This window comes from Poromitra crassiceps (assembly GCF_964638095.1).
Source record: "Poromitra crassiceps genome assembly, chromosome: 6".
Classification (NCBI taxonomy): domain Eukaryota; kingdom Metazoa; phylum Chordata; class Actinopteri; order Beryciformes; family Melamphaidae; genus Poromitra; species Poromitra crassiceps.
In genome coordinates this window covers 4,662,180-4,676,699 of record NC_139627.1, presented here as the reverse complement: position 1 = coordinate 4,676,699, position 14,520 = coordinate 4,662,180, and the positions used below count along the sequence as shown (strand labels likewise).

The following is a 14,520-nucleotide window of genomic DNA, read 5'->3' as shown; positions in this document are numbered from 1 at the left end:
ACTGACATGCCAACTAAATATAAAAACAAAAATAGAAACACATGGTACTAATCATTGATATTGAATGTGAAACAATTTGCCTTTTTCACAGCAGCCATTTTGTGGCTAAAAGGCAGGAAGTAACACAGGTGCAAGCAAAACATCAATGAGGGTTTCCAATTTCCAATCCATTTAGATGTTCCAGTGCTGGGGCCCTTAATGTTTTGGTTGCCTGTGTTGCTTCCTGCCTTTAGAGACACAAAATGACTGCTGTAAAAAAGGAGAAATAATAATACAATACAATACATCATTTTTGCCATCAGATGTTAAATAAACAAGCAAACAAACAAATAAATACATATCAACTCTGAACTGTAATGTTTCCGATGGCACCTGAAAGCAACATGAGTTTCTGGCCTCGTCTGGCCTCAGCTAATCTCGCGAGATTGTATGGCAATGTTGCAACAAGCGGGGCGAAATCTCGGGAACTGCGTGCAGCAGAACTGGAGCAGGACAAATAGCGTCTTAATGTTTTACAACGTGCATGCAAACAACGATTCTGCAACATTTCGCGAAGAATATATAGATTAGCGAAGATTCTGTACCAACGAGGGACATTTATTAGGTGTTGTTGGTTTTATACTTTGGGGAAACGTAACTCGGAGGACTGCACGGCTCAAACTAGGCAGCCACCTTACAGCGAGGAAAAGCAAAGCAGAAGTCAACTTGGTCGGGTTGCTCTGCAGGAATGTCGCAGAAAGAGAGACCGAACTTTTATCGGCAGGAGGTGAACAAGACGATTTGGGAAGTGCCGGAGAGGTACCAGAGCCTGTCTCCTGTCGGCTCCGGAGCCTACGGATCTGTGTGGTAAATCCCGTTTCTTTTGAGTGTGTAGCTTTGTCAGCCCCATTCATTATTATATGAGGCCTCCTGCCCTGCTGCTGCTAAAGTTATAGTTAAGCTAGCTCTTCAGTTCCACTACCGAGCTAACGTTAGCTAGCAAGGTGGAGTCACCACGATGTGCTTTTGAACAAGCAAACTTGTTTATATCTGTGCTCGTCCTCTTCGCCCAGACTTCATTGCAACCACGTTGCAAGAAACTGAAGTTATAACTAGTAGTTGGGAGAAAAAAAATAGGGAAGAGGGTGGGATTCTGGTTGGCGTTAATGCACCGCGCATGATAGATTGTTTATTTTTACTCCCATACATGCTCTTTCCAGACGTTAATGGAATTTAACTCGCATTATGTTACACTGGTAAAGTCCCACCACCAGTTTTATGCCATCATCTACTCACCCTCGTGTCAAATGAAAAACAAACGGGTGAAATGTATTGAACACAGGGAGGTTGTCAACCAGCACAACATCGGAGCAGCCTACTCCAAAACAACTGAAGTGAATGGGGGGCCCAGGGGGGCCAGAGATACGCCAAGTCAATCAGCTGTAGTTAAGATGTGCACTAAATGATCCTGTAAATATAACCTAGGTCTTTTTGGACCTCCGAAGAACTGGTCCCCCCAAGTGAACCTCCCTGTGTGCTATATATTATGGACAAACTTCACCTACTGTATGTAACTGGCATGAGAGTAGATGACAGAATTTCAGAATTTTCATTTTTGGGGGAACTATGACTTGATGATCGGGTGTTCCTGTGTCAAACTTGACAAGTACACATCTTGCAGGCGCATTGTATAGATACCTCTACAAATATACTATTATTTTAAACGTACAGATACATTGTATAGATAGCTCTACATATAGGCTATTATTTTAAGCAACACCAATGAGCAACAGCAATGAGGCATCTGCATTAACAACTGGTAGAGGTCCTGTATTTTAATAACACAGAGCGATTGTTTTCCTGGTATGGTGGATTTCCCGAATGCTGCTTGGTAACAGGATAAGCTTTTAGCAGGATGGGCGTTATAAATTCAGATGGCCCATGAATGATTAAATAGGTTGTGCTGCATGGTAATAATACTATGTGGGACACAACGTTGTCGGCATGAAACTGTTGTTTTAGTGGGCAGATGTTTGTTTTGCACATGGAGGCAGACAGCTGTGCTGTTGCTAGGCAATAAGATAATCTGTTGCTGGTCAGATTACCATCAGCTCACCGATGCTGCAGTGACCTCCTTTTTTTCCCTTTACCGCACACTTGACTTGTATTGTCAGTGTTGACATGATGGAGTCGGCCCTAACCGCTGTGAAACCATTTAATTTGTATTTGACACAATACAGTACAATTTTAATTTGTATTTGTTCAAATCGATTTCAATGCTGTTTAGAGACACCACGTGCACATTAAGAAATATATCCATAATAAAACCACGAATCATCATTATTACAGTATTATGTTGCTGTCTTAGAGGACTCTGTTGCATGATGGGTCCCATCAGTAGTCGTCATAGCCACTGCTTGGAGTGTCCGTACCCGGACCCATGACTGTGGTTTGGCTAGCTGAGGTCTACCAGCAGGAGGAAGTGCTCGGGAGACAGTTCTCCCTTCAATCTGCCTGACAGACTCCAGGCAAAGCTGGTCCTCAATGTGCTGAGAGATGCCATTTTCTGCTGATCTGGTACTTTTCCCCCAGCCTTCAGCACCTAATTTGGTTTCAACAGCAAACTCGGCCGACTCTCAGCCATCGGGAACGGCAGAGGCTTTCTCATCATCTACCTAGAAATGACAACAACTAAAAGCCTGCAACATCGTTCAAAGTGTTCAGTGTTTATTTTTTTAATTCTTGTTGTATGGGAGAAGGGTTATTATTTATTATGAGGCACATATTGATTCATATTGATCAAGTCTAAGCTCAAAAGGTTTGTGCCCCTTTCATAACAGTTCGTCATATGATGAGAAGACTGGCTTGAAGATCGCTGTGAAGAAACTCTCTCGGCCATTTCAGTCCATCATCCACGCCAAGAGAACATACAGAGAGCTGCGGCTGCTGAAGCACATGAAGCACGAAAATGTGAGTCTCTTTGTGTTTTGCCACCGTTGTGTCCTTAACTGAAAGGTGTGGCTCTGTACAAGCAGAACACAAAGAAAGACAGAAAGAAAGAAACGAGGCTCTGGCTCTGTCCCGGGGCTCCGGCTCTGTCCCGTGACACCTGCTTTGTTTGTGCTGCTGAATCTGGTTATTATCCAGTGCCTCACAATGTCTGTGTGCTTCAAAACCTTTTGCGGCACAGTATGTACGTTGTTAAAGGGACAGCTCACCCTAAAATCCAAAATACATATATTCCCTCTCTCACCTGTAGTGCTATTTATCCATCTATATCGTTTTGTGTTTGTTGCCTGAGTTTTGGAGATATCGGCCGCAGAGTTTCTGCCTTCTCTGCAATACAATGGAACTGGATGGCATTCGGCCAAGTGCCAAAGAAATACATTTGATCAACTCAACAACAGCATTGTCTCTTTCCATGACCCGGTTATTCAAGATAATCCACAGACCTTGTTATGAGCAGTTTCATGGAGGAACTATTTTCTTTTGACCGAACTACACCTGCTAGCTACTAGTTCCTACATGAAACTGCTCACACATGTATTTTTTTGGTGCTTCGAGCACTACCAGCCAAAGTGCCATCCGGTTCTATTGTATTCAAGAGAAGGCAGACATCTCTGCGGACGATATCCCCAAAACTCAGGCAACTATCCCAAAGCGATATAGATGGATAAATTGCACTACAGGTGAGTGGAAAAATATGTATTTAGAATTTTAGGGTGAGCTGTCCCTTTAAAGTATGTTGCCCATTGTTCTTTGCGTTGTTGACATATTTTGTTGTTGCTGCTGCTGCAGGTGATTGGCCTCCTCGATGTCTTTACCCCTGCTACCAGTCTGGAGGAATTTAATGATGTGTAAGTTTGTTTTATATTATATTATATTATATTATATTATATTATAATCCCCTAACCTGAAGTTTGCCTCCCCACTTGCATTGGTTCAGGATGTCAGTGTAGTAGTGAAACAATAGCCTGAAGTTTCTCTGCAGCAGAGATCCATGGGAAACACCTGGAGTCCGGCCAATAGACTAAACAGAGAGGAATGTTTCTTAGAATGTCCAGTCTTGCTAGTTATTCACTCACTCACGGCTACAACAGTGGTTTCACCTCCGGCTTCCTTCCCGGGTCTGTGCTGTCCAGGTTCCTGGCTTTGTGACACATCGCTTATTTTGTCGGCGAGCGGGGCCTTTATTGTTTGTTGTCGTCGTCATCGTCGTCGTCCAAAAGTCATTGGATAGAGGGAAGTGGACAGCAGCTTCGACGGTGACTCAGTCCTGAAAAGTTTCTGCTGCCTCCCCCGCTGTGTGTGCATGCCAGAGGCAGAGCGTCAGACGTCTCACGCCTGGACCTGCACGGGTGTACTGTGCTAAGCTCTGTTTTTTTTTTTTTTTTTTTACCCCTGTCATAACCCTGAATAATTTGCCTCCCACCCATAGTCAGTCATCGTCATCATAGCTGCATGACTGTTTCACATCATGACGTCAGAATGAGATTTTCTTCTTCTTTTTGCAGAATGGCAATATGTCCCCAAATTTCCATTCATTTCCTACTCGTCATTTGTTCATATTAAAGGAACACTCTGCCCATTTTCAACCAGCATTGTATCATTAGAACATCAGTAGTATATCAGAAAACTGTAAACTGTTTTGAAGTCTGTCATTTAATTTGACAGTTATTGAGTGTTAAAGTGACTCAAACACACTAACTCAAATTAATAACTCATTAACTCAAATCAACTCTCAATAACTGTCAAACTATTCATCATTCATCTAGTTTGACAGTTATTGAGAGTTGATTTGAGTTAATGAGTTATTAATTTGAGTTAGTGTGGACCAGTGACGTCACTGGTCCACACTTTAACACTCAATAACTGTCAAATTAAATGACAGACTTCAAAACCGTTTACAGTTTTCTAATATACTACTGATGTTCTAATGATACAAAGCTGGTTGAAAATGGTCAGAGTGTTCCTTTAAGGATCGAATGGGACTTGGAAGACTTATGGACCTGTTCCTTGCACGCTCGCTCAGCGGTTGTGACTGAGGCCCTGTTTATGTTGCCCTACTGTCTCAGATAAACATCATGTGATCAGGTCACATGATGGGCTGGAGGCTAAACAAGGTCGCTCAGGACGAGAACTGGCTTTGCGAGAGAGACGGTGGAAAAAACTCGACCGTCTGGAAACGGAAAGTGGAGCGGAGCTTCTCTCACGCGACCTCAGAAGACTGAACGTGCAGTCGGAGGTCGTTCACCCCGTTTCAGCTCTGCTATTTTCCATCCCGACACATTTGTTTATCTTGACGCATCTCGTGGAAACCTGGAAAGTGTTCTGCATGCAGTGTGCTATCCAGGAAAGAGCTAGGATCTTTATGCAGGTGCTGTACTCACTGTAACTGCGGTTCCCCCCCTCCTCTCTCATCTAAAAATATAATACCGACTGGCGAGTCCGCCGTGGCAAAGGCTCCTCCAAGCTCCGGCCCCCCTCCTCTCTCCTGTTTCTATAGGAGAGAGGACGAGAGGTCAGTGGATCAAGAGGGATGAGACGTCACTATTTATATACTTTTTTCCGAACTCTGGACTGCGTCTGTCACTGCGTTGGCTTTTTGATGTCACGTAGGGGGGGGGGGGGGGGGGGTGCACAACGAGGACAAGTTCAAGCATAACGAGGTGCTATTTTAAGGTCTCGCTGGGCTGGCTGCTGCTGTATGAGAATAGAAGACTGTTCATGAAAGGGTATCTGTTGAGCAGCTAGCCTGACGGAGCCAGCGCATGGCTACTTGTGTGTGTTTTGGCTGTAGAACCGCTACTGTAGCATCCTGTTCTCGCCCACCTCCTCCTCCTCCTCCTCCTCTCCCAAAGTGCTCGCCGCCCCGCTCGGGCTTTTTTCTAAACGCCGCGGGGATTAGATTTAAATGATCCACTGATGCGGTCCCATTAAGCCCACTTATCCAGGCGTGCTGTTAAATGACATTCCATTTGCGAAAGGGCTCGGCCTATTAGGGCACCCGGCACTCTGGAGAGCAGCGCGAGCGCGAGGAAGCTGCCGTTTAAAACCGGTTTTAGCTCACACTGAACAGCCGTATGGGGAAATTAGTTTCGGGACTGCAAAAGTAATTTATGTCCATCTTGCCTTTTTTCATGAAGTGAGAACTTTTATTTATTTATTTATTTATTTATTTATTTATTTATTTATTTATTTATTTATTTATTTATTTATTTATTTATTTATTTATTTATTTATTTATTTATTTATTTATTTATTTATTTATTTATTTATCTTTTTACCTTTTATTTAAAGTGAGACCTTTTATTGACCTGAGGCTGCGTGCCTTCCAACAGCTGTGTGGTTTTATCTGTGTGGATCTCGTTTGTGCTCGGCAGCTATCTTGTGACTCACTTAATGGGGGCGGACCTCAACAACATAGTGAAATGTCAGAAGCTCACAGACGACCATGTGCAGTTCCTCATCTACCAGATCCTCCGCGGGCTAAAGGTGAAGCGCCTTCTCATGCTTTGTAAACAACGCTTAAAGGGACAGCTCACCCTAAAATCCAAAATACATATATCCCCTCTCACCTGTAGTGCTATTTATCCATCGTTTTGTGTTAGTTGCCTGAGTTTTGGAGATAACGGCCCTAGAGTTGTCTGCCTTCTCTCCAATACAATGGAACTGGATGGCACTCGGCTTGTGGTGCTCAAAGCGACAAAAACATACATTTGAAAAACTCAACAGCAATGTCTCTTTCCAGAAATCATGACCCGGTTACATCGAGATAATCCACAAACCTGGTTGTGAGCAGTTTCATGTAGGAACTATTTTCTTTAGACCCGAACTACAACCACTACCACTAGCTGTGAGCTAGTTCCTACGTGAAACTGCAGCTAGCTAACAGCTAGTGGGTGTAGTTTGGTTGAAAGAAAATAGTTCCTACATGAAGCTGCTCACAACGAGGTCTGTGGATTATCTTGGGTAAGCGGGTCATGATTTCTGGAAAGAGACATTGCTGTTGATGAAAACTCAAGCAACTAACACAAGAAGATGTAGATGGATAAATAGCACTACAGGTAAGAAGAATTATTTTTTATTTGGATTTTAGGGTGAGCTGTTCCTTTAAGTCGGCCTAATTGCCAGAGCAGTGTTTTGCACATTGTCCTGCAGTGTCTCACACACACCTGGCAAACATATGTCTGTGGTGGTAGATCAATACAACTCATCATTGATTATGTAACTTGATGTTGGCGCTCTCTGTCTCTCCTCAGTATATCCACTCAGCAGACATCATTCACAGAGTAAGTGCCACGTTTGTTTTTGTCCGCTGCGATTCAGCCGTGAAATGGAAAATGGTCACATTGTCTCTGACCCACTTTGAAAAGGAACAGTGTGTCAGAGTTTTATTGCATCGTCCACATGGCAGAATCAAGCCCGTGTCTTATGCAAACACTGAAGGCAAGTCGTAAACAGCACCTTCCTCTTGCACTGTGCAATACTGCTATTTTATCATTGCACCAAAACAAAGGCAGGCCGAGTAAGAAAGTAGTAATATCACCAGTACAAGACTATGTACCACTAGGGGGCCGCCTAGAGGTTGATTACGTTTAGTGGGCTGTGACAACGAATACGTGAAGTTATGTTGTTGAAATAAACAAAGGGCGATCTTTTAATAATGTCCTTTAACTTCCACAGTACCATAATGTCCCTTTAACTTCCACAGTACCATAATGTCCCTTTAACTTCCACAGTACCATAATGTCCCTTTTTGAGAGTGCGAACAGAAACACTCGGTGTAGCTGAGCCTTTACAGTTACAAAACCGCAACGTTTTAGACGGCGGTTAATCATTAATTTGGTTAATTGCCGCATCCCTAATCCACATCGTTAAGCTCACGCCTGAACATGAACGACACTAATTCACGGTTGTGCATCTTCTCCGTCCAGGACCTGAAACCCAGTAACTTGGCTGTGAATGAAGACTGCGAGCTGAAGGTCGGTGAACTCTCATTCCAAAACGTTGGTTCCTCCCGAATCGGCTCCGCTGTCCGGCAACGCTGATGGTTTTGCAAAACACTGATTTTGCTTTTTCCTCTCCTCAGATCTTGGACTTTGGTTTGGCGCGGCACACCGACGACGAGATGACCGGCTATGTGGCCACACGGTGGTACCGCGCCCCAGAGATCATGCTGAACTGGATGCACTACAACATGACAGGTAGAGAAGAGCGTCTTCTGCGGCTTGATCTGCCACTTCCTGTTTCTACCATGTGTTGTCACGATAGAAGAAGAGTTGATTGTTACTGTGGAATGCAAAAAATCTCAAGTTTGTGTTTTTTGCTTCTCCTGTGTTTCAGTGGATATTTGGTCAGTGGGGTGTATTATGGCAGAACTTCTCACCGGAAGAACTCTGTTTCCTGGTACTGACCGTATCCTTTTTCAGTTGAGGAGATATAACCATACATCTTCATAGTGGGGGTTTGGTGAGACTGACATAGTTGTGGAAAAGCACTGATGATGACTGATGATGCTTACAGCTTCTTGCAGGTACAATAGCAAGAACCTGATCTCCGAGGCTTCTTCTTCTTCTGTGTCGTCTTCTAATCATCTTAACTCGTTCTAATGCTTTTTAACTGGTTTCTGCTTCACTCCTCCTCCTCCACTACGCTGGCTGAAATGTCTTTTATAGTCTTTCTAGATAGATGTTAATGCAGCTACTACCTTGTTGTTGCCACACTCTCCCCCCTCTGGCTCAACACGTACCCTCTCTGCTGTAACGTTTCCGCTGGCGTGTTTCAACTCTTCCAGTGTTGTCAGTATGCATCCTTGGCCCGGGTCCATTTTCCACACCTACACCCACCACCAACCAACTAGTCTTTGTATGGGCATAACCATCTGCAGTCTGTTTTGTCCTTGTCGGTTTTGTTTCTCTTTCTCTCCCTCCATCCTGCCAGCGTGTTGTTGTTCACACTAACAGCTGAGCTCTTCAGTTAGGCTCTGTACCAACAACATCTCTCTCCACTCTGTCTTCCTGTTGTGAGCTGCCAAATGTCGAATTCAACGCTGCTTCCACAGGTTTTTACATCGCAAGTTCCGCTCTCCTCTGTACAGTTTGAGATGTGGCTTCATAGAAACCGTTTTCTCGGGGCATCCCGGGTAGCGCGGCGGGTAGATTCCCAAGCCTACCAACACGAGGTGTCGCGGGTTCTAGCCCCCCCCCCGTGTTACCTCCGGCTCGGTCGGGTGTCCATGCAGGCACAATTGGGCCATGTCTGCGGGGTGGGAAGCCGATTTAAGGGTATGTGTCCTGGTCGCTCCACCTAGCGCCTCCTGGTCGGTCGAGACGCCTGGGGGGGGGGGGGACTGGGGGAAATAGCGTGATCCTCCCACGCGCTACATCCTGCCGGTGAAGCTCCTCGCCGTCAGGTGAAAAGAAGCGGTTGGTGACCGCACACGTGTCGGAGGAAGCGTGTGCTAAGTCTACAATTCTCCCCAGATCGGCAGAGGGGGTGGAGCAACGACCAGGACAGCAGCAGGGCAATTGGCATGGTCAAATTGGGAGAGAAAAACTAGAAAAAAAATAAATAATTGGAAAGCGTTTTCTTGTGTCACATCTGCTGTGTGGAATATAGCGAATACTGAAAAGTAAACATCACAGATCGTTCTTTTGGGGGGGTCATATTTGGTTTCACAAGGCAGATTAAGACTAACGAGTCAGATTCCAAAGGTGTCCCTCGTCCAGCTCCTGGTCTTCCTTTACGGTGCGCCGGTAGACATTGATCAGTTGAAGCTAATCATGCTGCTCGTCGGAACACCAGGGCCTGATCTCTTGATGAAAATCTCTTCAGAGTCTGTGAGTTCAAACTTATACAAAGGTCTTTTTTTTTCTCCCCAAATCACCACCACACACACCCCCCCCCCCCCCCCTGCTCTGCCTCCACGTGTGATTCATTCTCTGCCGCCCAATTTCCACCAGCATGCTTTGCACCCTTCGACTTTGTGGGTTTGTCATAACTTGCAAGACTTGGTTTTCTGCCGTGAGATTATTGTGTCACACAGGTGATTCACTTGGGTTGTGTCTCTCACCGACGCTGCTGCTCTGATCTCATAACCTAAAAAGCATGTTGTTGTGTTGTTTCTCAATCTGCCGACCCCCCCTCTCTCTCTCTCTCTGTCTCTCTCTCCGGTCTCTCTTGGCTTTCTTCTCACACGCTGCTTCCAAAGCTTGGACTTTTCCCCCTTTTCGCTCCGGCCTCGTCGGGGCGACTTAGAGGTTAGCCCGCGGCGCAGAACCCCGAGTCGTAGACGGAGGAGCCGCTTCTTTAACCAACTCTGCTCTGTCGCTATACTCCCCTTGACCCAAGCCTCGTAGATATAAACCAGCTACAGCAGATAATGCGTCTGACAGGAACGCCCCCAGCATCTCTCATAAGCAGGATGCCCAGCCATGAGGTGAGCACCACCGTCCACAGAGCAGAGCAGGACCCTCAGGCTGTCTGTAGGCCCTCTTTCCCCCTTGGCTTTTTCCAATGCTCTTGCTCAATATACTATCTTGATCTATGCAAAACAATCCCGACCCCCGCAAACAAGTCCAGATTAGTGTCTGATGATAACATTTCCATATACAGAATTCCCGCTAATATTTGGTGCCAAAATTGAATTATTTACACTTAATTTAATTTGAACTGTTTGTTTTTTTTGTTTGTTTTTGTAATGACGCAAACATTCTTTTTTCTTTTTCTTTTTCACTTTAATGACAGTAATTGAGTGGTGTTTGATATGCTTGCTGCATGTGATTGTAACAATGACTGCCATGAACTGCTCCCAAAACCTGTTGTTGACTAGAGCGGCGGTCGTAACAGTAGTGACGGCGTTTCACTCAAACGAGCGATAGCAAAGCTTGTTTATTTTTAGCGTGTCTTTGAAACAGTGAAACATGCACAGTGTTTACCGTAAACAGGCTTCGTAAGATCTAGGATAACAACCAAGTTCCTGCTTACGATGGTTACTAACCACATTGTGCTGTGTTCAAGATACCTTGCTCTGAGATGTGCTTTCTTTTTGGATCTGTTTGCACATTTGTGAAATATTTGTCTTACCTCTCTCAGCATTACTCTTTGTGTGATTCATATATAATGTTATCGTGTCAAGTAATTGGATGAATGTCATTCTACAAACTAGACATATCAGTATCTTTTCTAAATGAGGCAGAATATGCCTGGTAAAATTGATACACTGGAATTACGGTAGTTTTTGTGTCACTGTTGGAAAGACAAATTGACAACTCAGTTTCAACAGACTACAATATGTAGTGAAACGTTACAGTTTAAGATTTAGAGTAAGAATAGTAGCTTTGTGACCGATAACATTATCTGCCTGTATACACACAGAATATCTGTACATTTCAATATTATGGCATACAGTAGCTGCTTTGCAGTCTCAGGTCTGTACAGTGCTAGTTTTGTTCTCATATGCTATTCAAAAATATTGCTATGAGAAATTTGTATCCATTAGCACAGGTGCTAGTGAGTTGTGAGTGTAACCTTACACCTTGATTAAGACAATGGATTTCCTATCATTTATTATTGCTACATAAACATGATCTTACACATTTTATTTCACCAACTCCATTTACAAGAAGATTAAAGAAGACGTTTGTGGCGTGCGACTAAATCTTTCTTTGTGCTACTGAAATCTTTAGCTTACTAGCACCAGTGCTACCACCTAATAAAGTTAAGCGTACAGCCCTGAGTCTACTAGGAGCAATTTTAGGCTGAATAGAATCAGTTAGTTAAAATGATCGGTGTGTTTATCGAACAGACAACATACAATGTGGGTGACATCATGTACAGTACGTAGCTCCTAGTGGGAGTTGACCTTTGCACTACATATTTTCCCAGGCCAGGAACTACATCAACTCCTTGCCACAGATGCCCAAGAGGAATTTTGCTGACGTGTTCATTGGTGCCAACCCACAAGGTAATACCAGAAGAACCAGGCTTTTCGCAACAGACGCTTTTATTGTTGAAATGTTTCAGGGAACTCTGAAGGGCTTTTTGGCCATACTGTGCTTCATATTATATGATGAATCTAAACCTCAGTCAAAATATTGTATACACAAGGATGCAAACTAGTCACTTTTAGGTGACCGTCACCTTTTTTTAATCCCAAAATAGGGCACTTAAGTTAATGATTTCTGAGTGGTTTTGTGTATCTGCCACCTTTTTCGCTCTGCATGAGTTTGCATCCCTGATACAACCGAGTGAGTAGAGGCAATGTTAGGCTTTATCTAAAAACCTCACAGTTGCTGGTATTTCATGGACTGTAAATAGTGTTTGTGTCCCCCTCCCTCCCTCCCTGTCTTTTTCTCATAGCTGTGGACCTTCTGGAGAAGATGCTGGTTCTCGACACAGACAAGCGGATCACAGCGCCCGAGGCTCTGGCTCATCCCTACTTCGCCCAGTACCACGACCCAGACGACGAGCCCGAGGCCGAGCCCTACGACCAGAGCTTTGAGAGCCGCGAGCTGGAGATCGAGGAATGGAAACGTATGTGTAGTCATTACTAAAACCGTGTCAATCTTAAAAGCATGTGTGAACCTGGGATTTTAAATCATTGATGGTGGTTTAAAAATGCACTAAGGTTTTCTTACTCCTTTATGAACAGAAAAATAGTGCTTGAAAATGAATTGGATGTCCTTGAATTCTATTTAATGTCAACTGTATGGACCCTCCTCTTAAATATTTGGATTTAATATTAGCATTTTCCCTTTCTTACAGGATTAACCTATGAGGAGGTGGTTGATTTTGAGCCGCCTATCTTCGATGGAGACGAGATGGAATCATGAGACACGCTACACACATCATCAACCCCAGCATCCAGCGATTTGAAATCACCGTGAAGATGAGCATTTAGTATTACACAAACTTTCAGACACAGCGTCATCAGTGCCTACAAATCTTAGTCTTTAGCGTCAGAGAATACATTTCTGTAAGGGGATCATTATCAACATGGGGGTAGGAAGAGCTTGACCAATTATCATGATCATTTATCATTATTATTATTTATGAACCACTAATATTAATGGTCTATTGCTGGAAAATGTCCTGCATCAGTTCTTGCCGATAGCTGAAATTGTTTTATATTCTTCTGAAGCTTTTTTTTTTTTTTTTAGACAGACTTTGATGACTCTTCACTGTGACACTCGGAACATGAGATGCTGAAATATCCGGACCTATAGCTGTGCTATTGTGCTTTAGAAATTTGCTATTGAATAACTTATGAATTGCTTTTAGTGTTTATGAATTGAAAAAGAAAAAAAAAATATATTATGCTAGCCTGCCACTTGCTCTGCCAAGCTGTCACACATGGCACTGTGTCACATGCATTTGTAAAATGACCGTTGAATGATCTATTTGTCTCAATTTATGTACATCAAAGTTCCCATCTTAAAAAAGAAGGGAACTTTGGAGGGCATTCAGACCTGGGAGAGAAGTAGGATTTATGTCTGTTAAAATGCTTTTAGGTGTTTCACAAGATGAGGATGTGTCTCTTCTCTGTCATCACTGGCGGTTCGGGGCTCGCCAGTAGAAATTCTGACATATTTTCTATTTTGTTTATTTCTTATTTTAATAGTCTAGTCGACCAGAGTCAAGCTCCTTTCCTAGGTGAGGAGTCTTGTCTGAATTTGTCTGAATAGCAAACTAAAATGAAAGACCTTGGACTCCTTTTAACATCCATATTTTGGCTACATATTTAAATCAGATGGAATAATCTGAGCCCCTGCCGTTTAAGTACAGTGCCATTCAACAAGGCACCAAAATAGAAAAATTATGTATTTGTGGGTACATGATCTACTCAAAAATATGTAAATATCTGTTCCATATATTTTTTTAATCTTTGACTTTTTTGTGGTTTGTTATGTCATTAAGCAATCACTATTAGTGTGTACATCATTTAAAGTCCTTGTGTGTATTGGTTTACAGGAATTTGAAGTGTCATGCTAAAACTGCTAATAGAAATACTGCTTAAATGTCTAAAATAATAAGGGATTTAGATGTATTTATACTTTGTGGGGGTGGTATTTATAAACAACAATCAATAGACCCCCTTAAACTATTTTCAGTCCAGCAGAGTAACTACTATCATCACGCCTTTGTTTATCAAAAATAAAGACTTATTTTTAAGAGTCAGTTTTGTTTTCTTTTAAATTGCCAGGTGTTCTATGATGCATGTTTCACTCAATTCAAAACTAAATAGTATCAACATTAGTATTGATCCTCAGTGAGTAGACCTTAGCCACTTTCAGACATGAACTGTGGACTATGTCTGTTGAATCAGGTCCGGACATTCCCTGGAGTTAACCTTTCACAGAGGCATTGTTTTCACACATCTCCCTCCTCGCACATGCACCGCCAACTTTTGTTCCGTTTGTTTAATGTGGTTTGTGTTGACTTGTCCAGTAATTTTCTGGCAGTTTTAGTTAAATTATTGTTTTTTACTTTTACTTTGGTGTATGACCCTTCCCTCATGTTACAACCTGGCTCAAGGAA

At 43.2% G+C, this 14,520-nt stretch overlaps 1 protein-coding gene across 2 annotated transcripts; it reads left to right on the top strand.

Annotated features, from left to right (window-relative positions):
• Nucleotides 1–459: 459 nt before the first annotated feature.
• Nucleotides 460–14,160, top strand: mapk14a (mitogen-activated protein kinase 14a). Of its 2 annotated transcripts, none has more exons than XM_083639023.1 (12): nt 460–846; nt 2,820–2,949; nt 3,778–3,836; nt 6,363–6,474; nt 7,242–7,271; nt 7,917–7,964; nt 8,072–8,186; nt 8,326–8,397; nt 10,341–10,420; nt 11,869–11,947; nt 12,343–12,516; nt 12,748–14,160. In XM_083639023.1, the coding sequence occupies exons 1-12, from the start codon at nt 728–730 to the stop codon at nt 12,813–12,815; spliced, it is 1,086 nt and encodes a 361-aa protein (XP_083495149.1). In that variant the 5' UTR covers nt 460–727; the 3' UTR covers nt 12,816–14,160. The 2 variants fall into 2 exon arrangements, with proteins under 2 accessions (XP_083495149.1, XP_083495150.1); XM_083639024.1 differs by lacking the exon at nt 10,341–10,420 and adding an exon at nt 9,742–9,821.
• The last annotated feature ends 360 nt before the right edge of the window (nt 14,161–14,520 follow it).

Coding starts and splice junctions, on each gene's coding strand:
- mapk14a (XM_083639023.1), top strand. CDS start 728: ATGTCGCAGAAAGAGAGACCGAACTTTTATCGGCAGGAGGTGAACAAG. Junction 8,187..8,325: donor GATGCACTACAACATGACAG/GTAGAGAAGAGC, acceptor CCTGTGTTTCAG/TGGATATTTGGTCAGTGGGG. Junction 11,948..12,342: donor CATTGGTGCCAACCCACAAG/GTAATACCAGAA, acceptor TTTTTCTCATAG/CTGTGGACCTTCTGGAGAAG.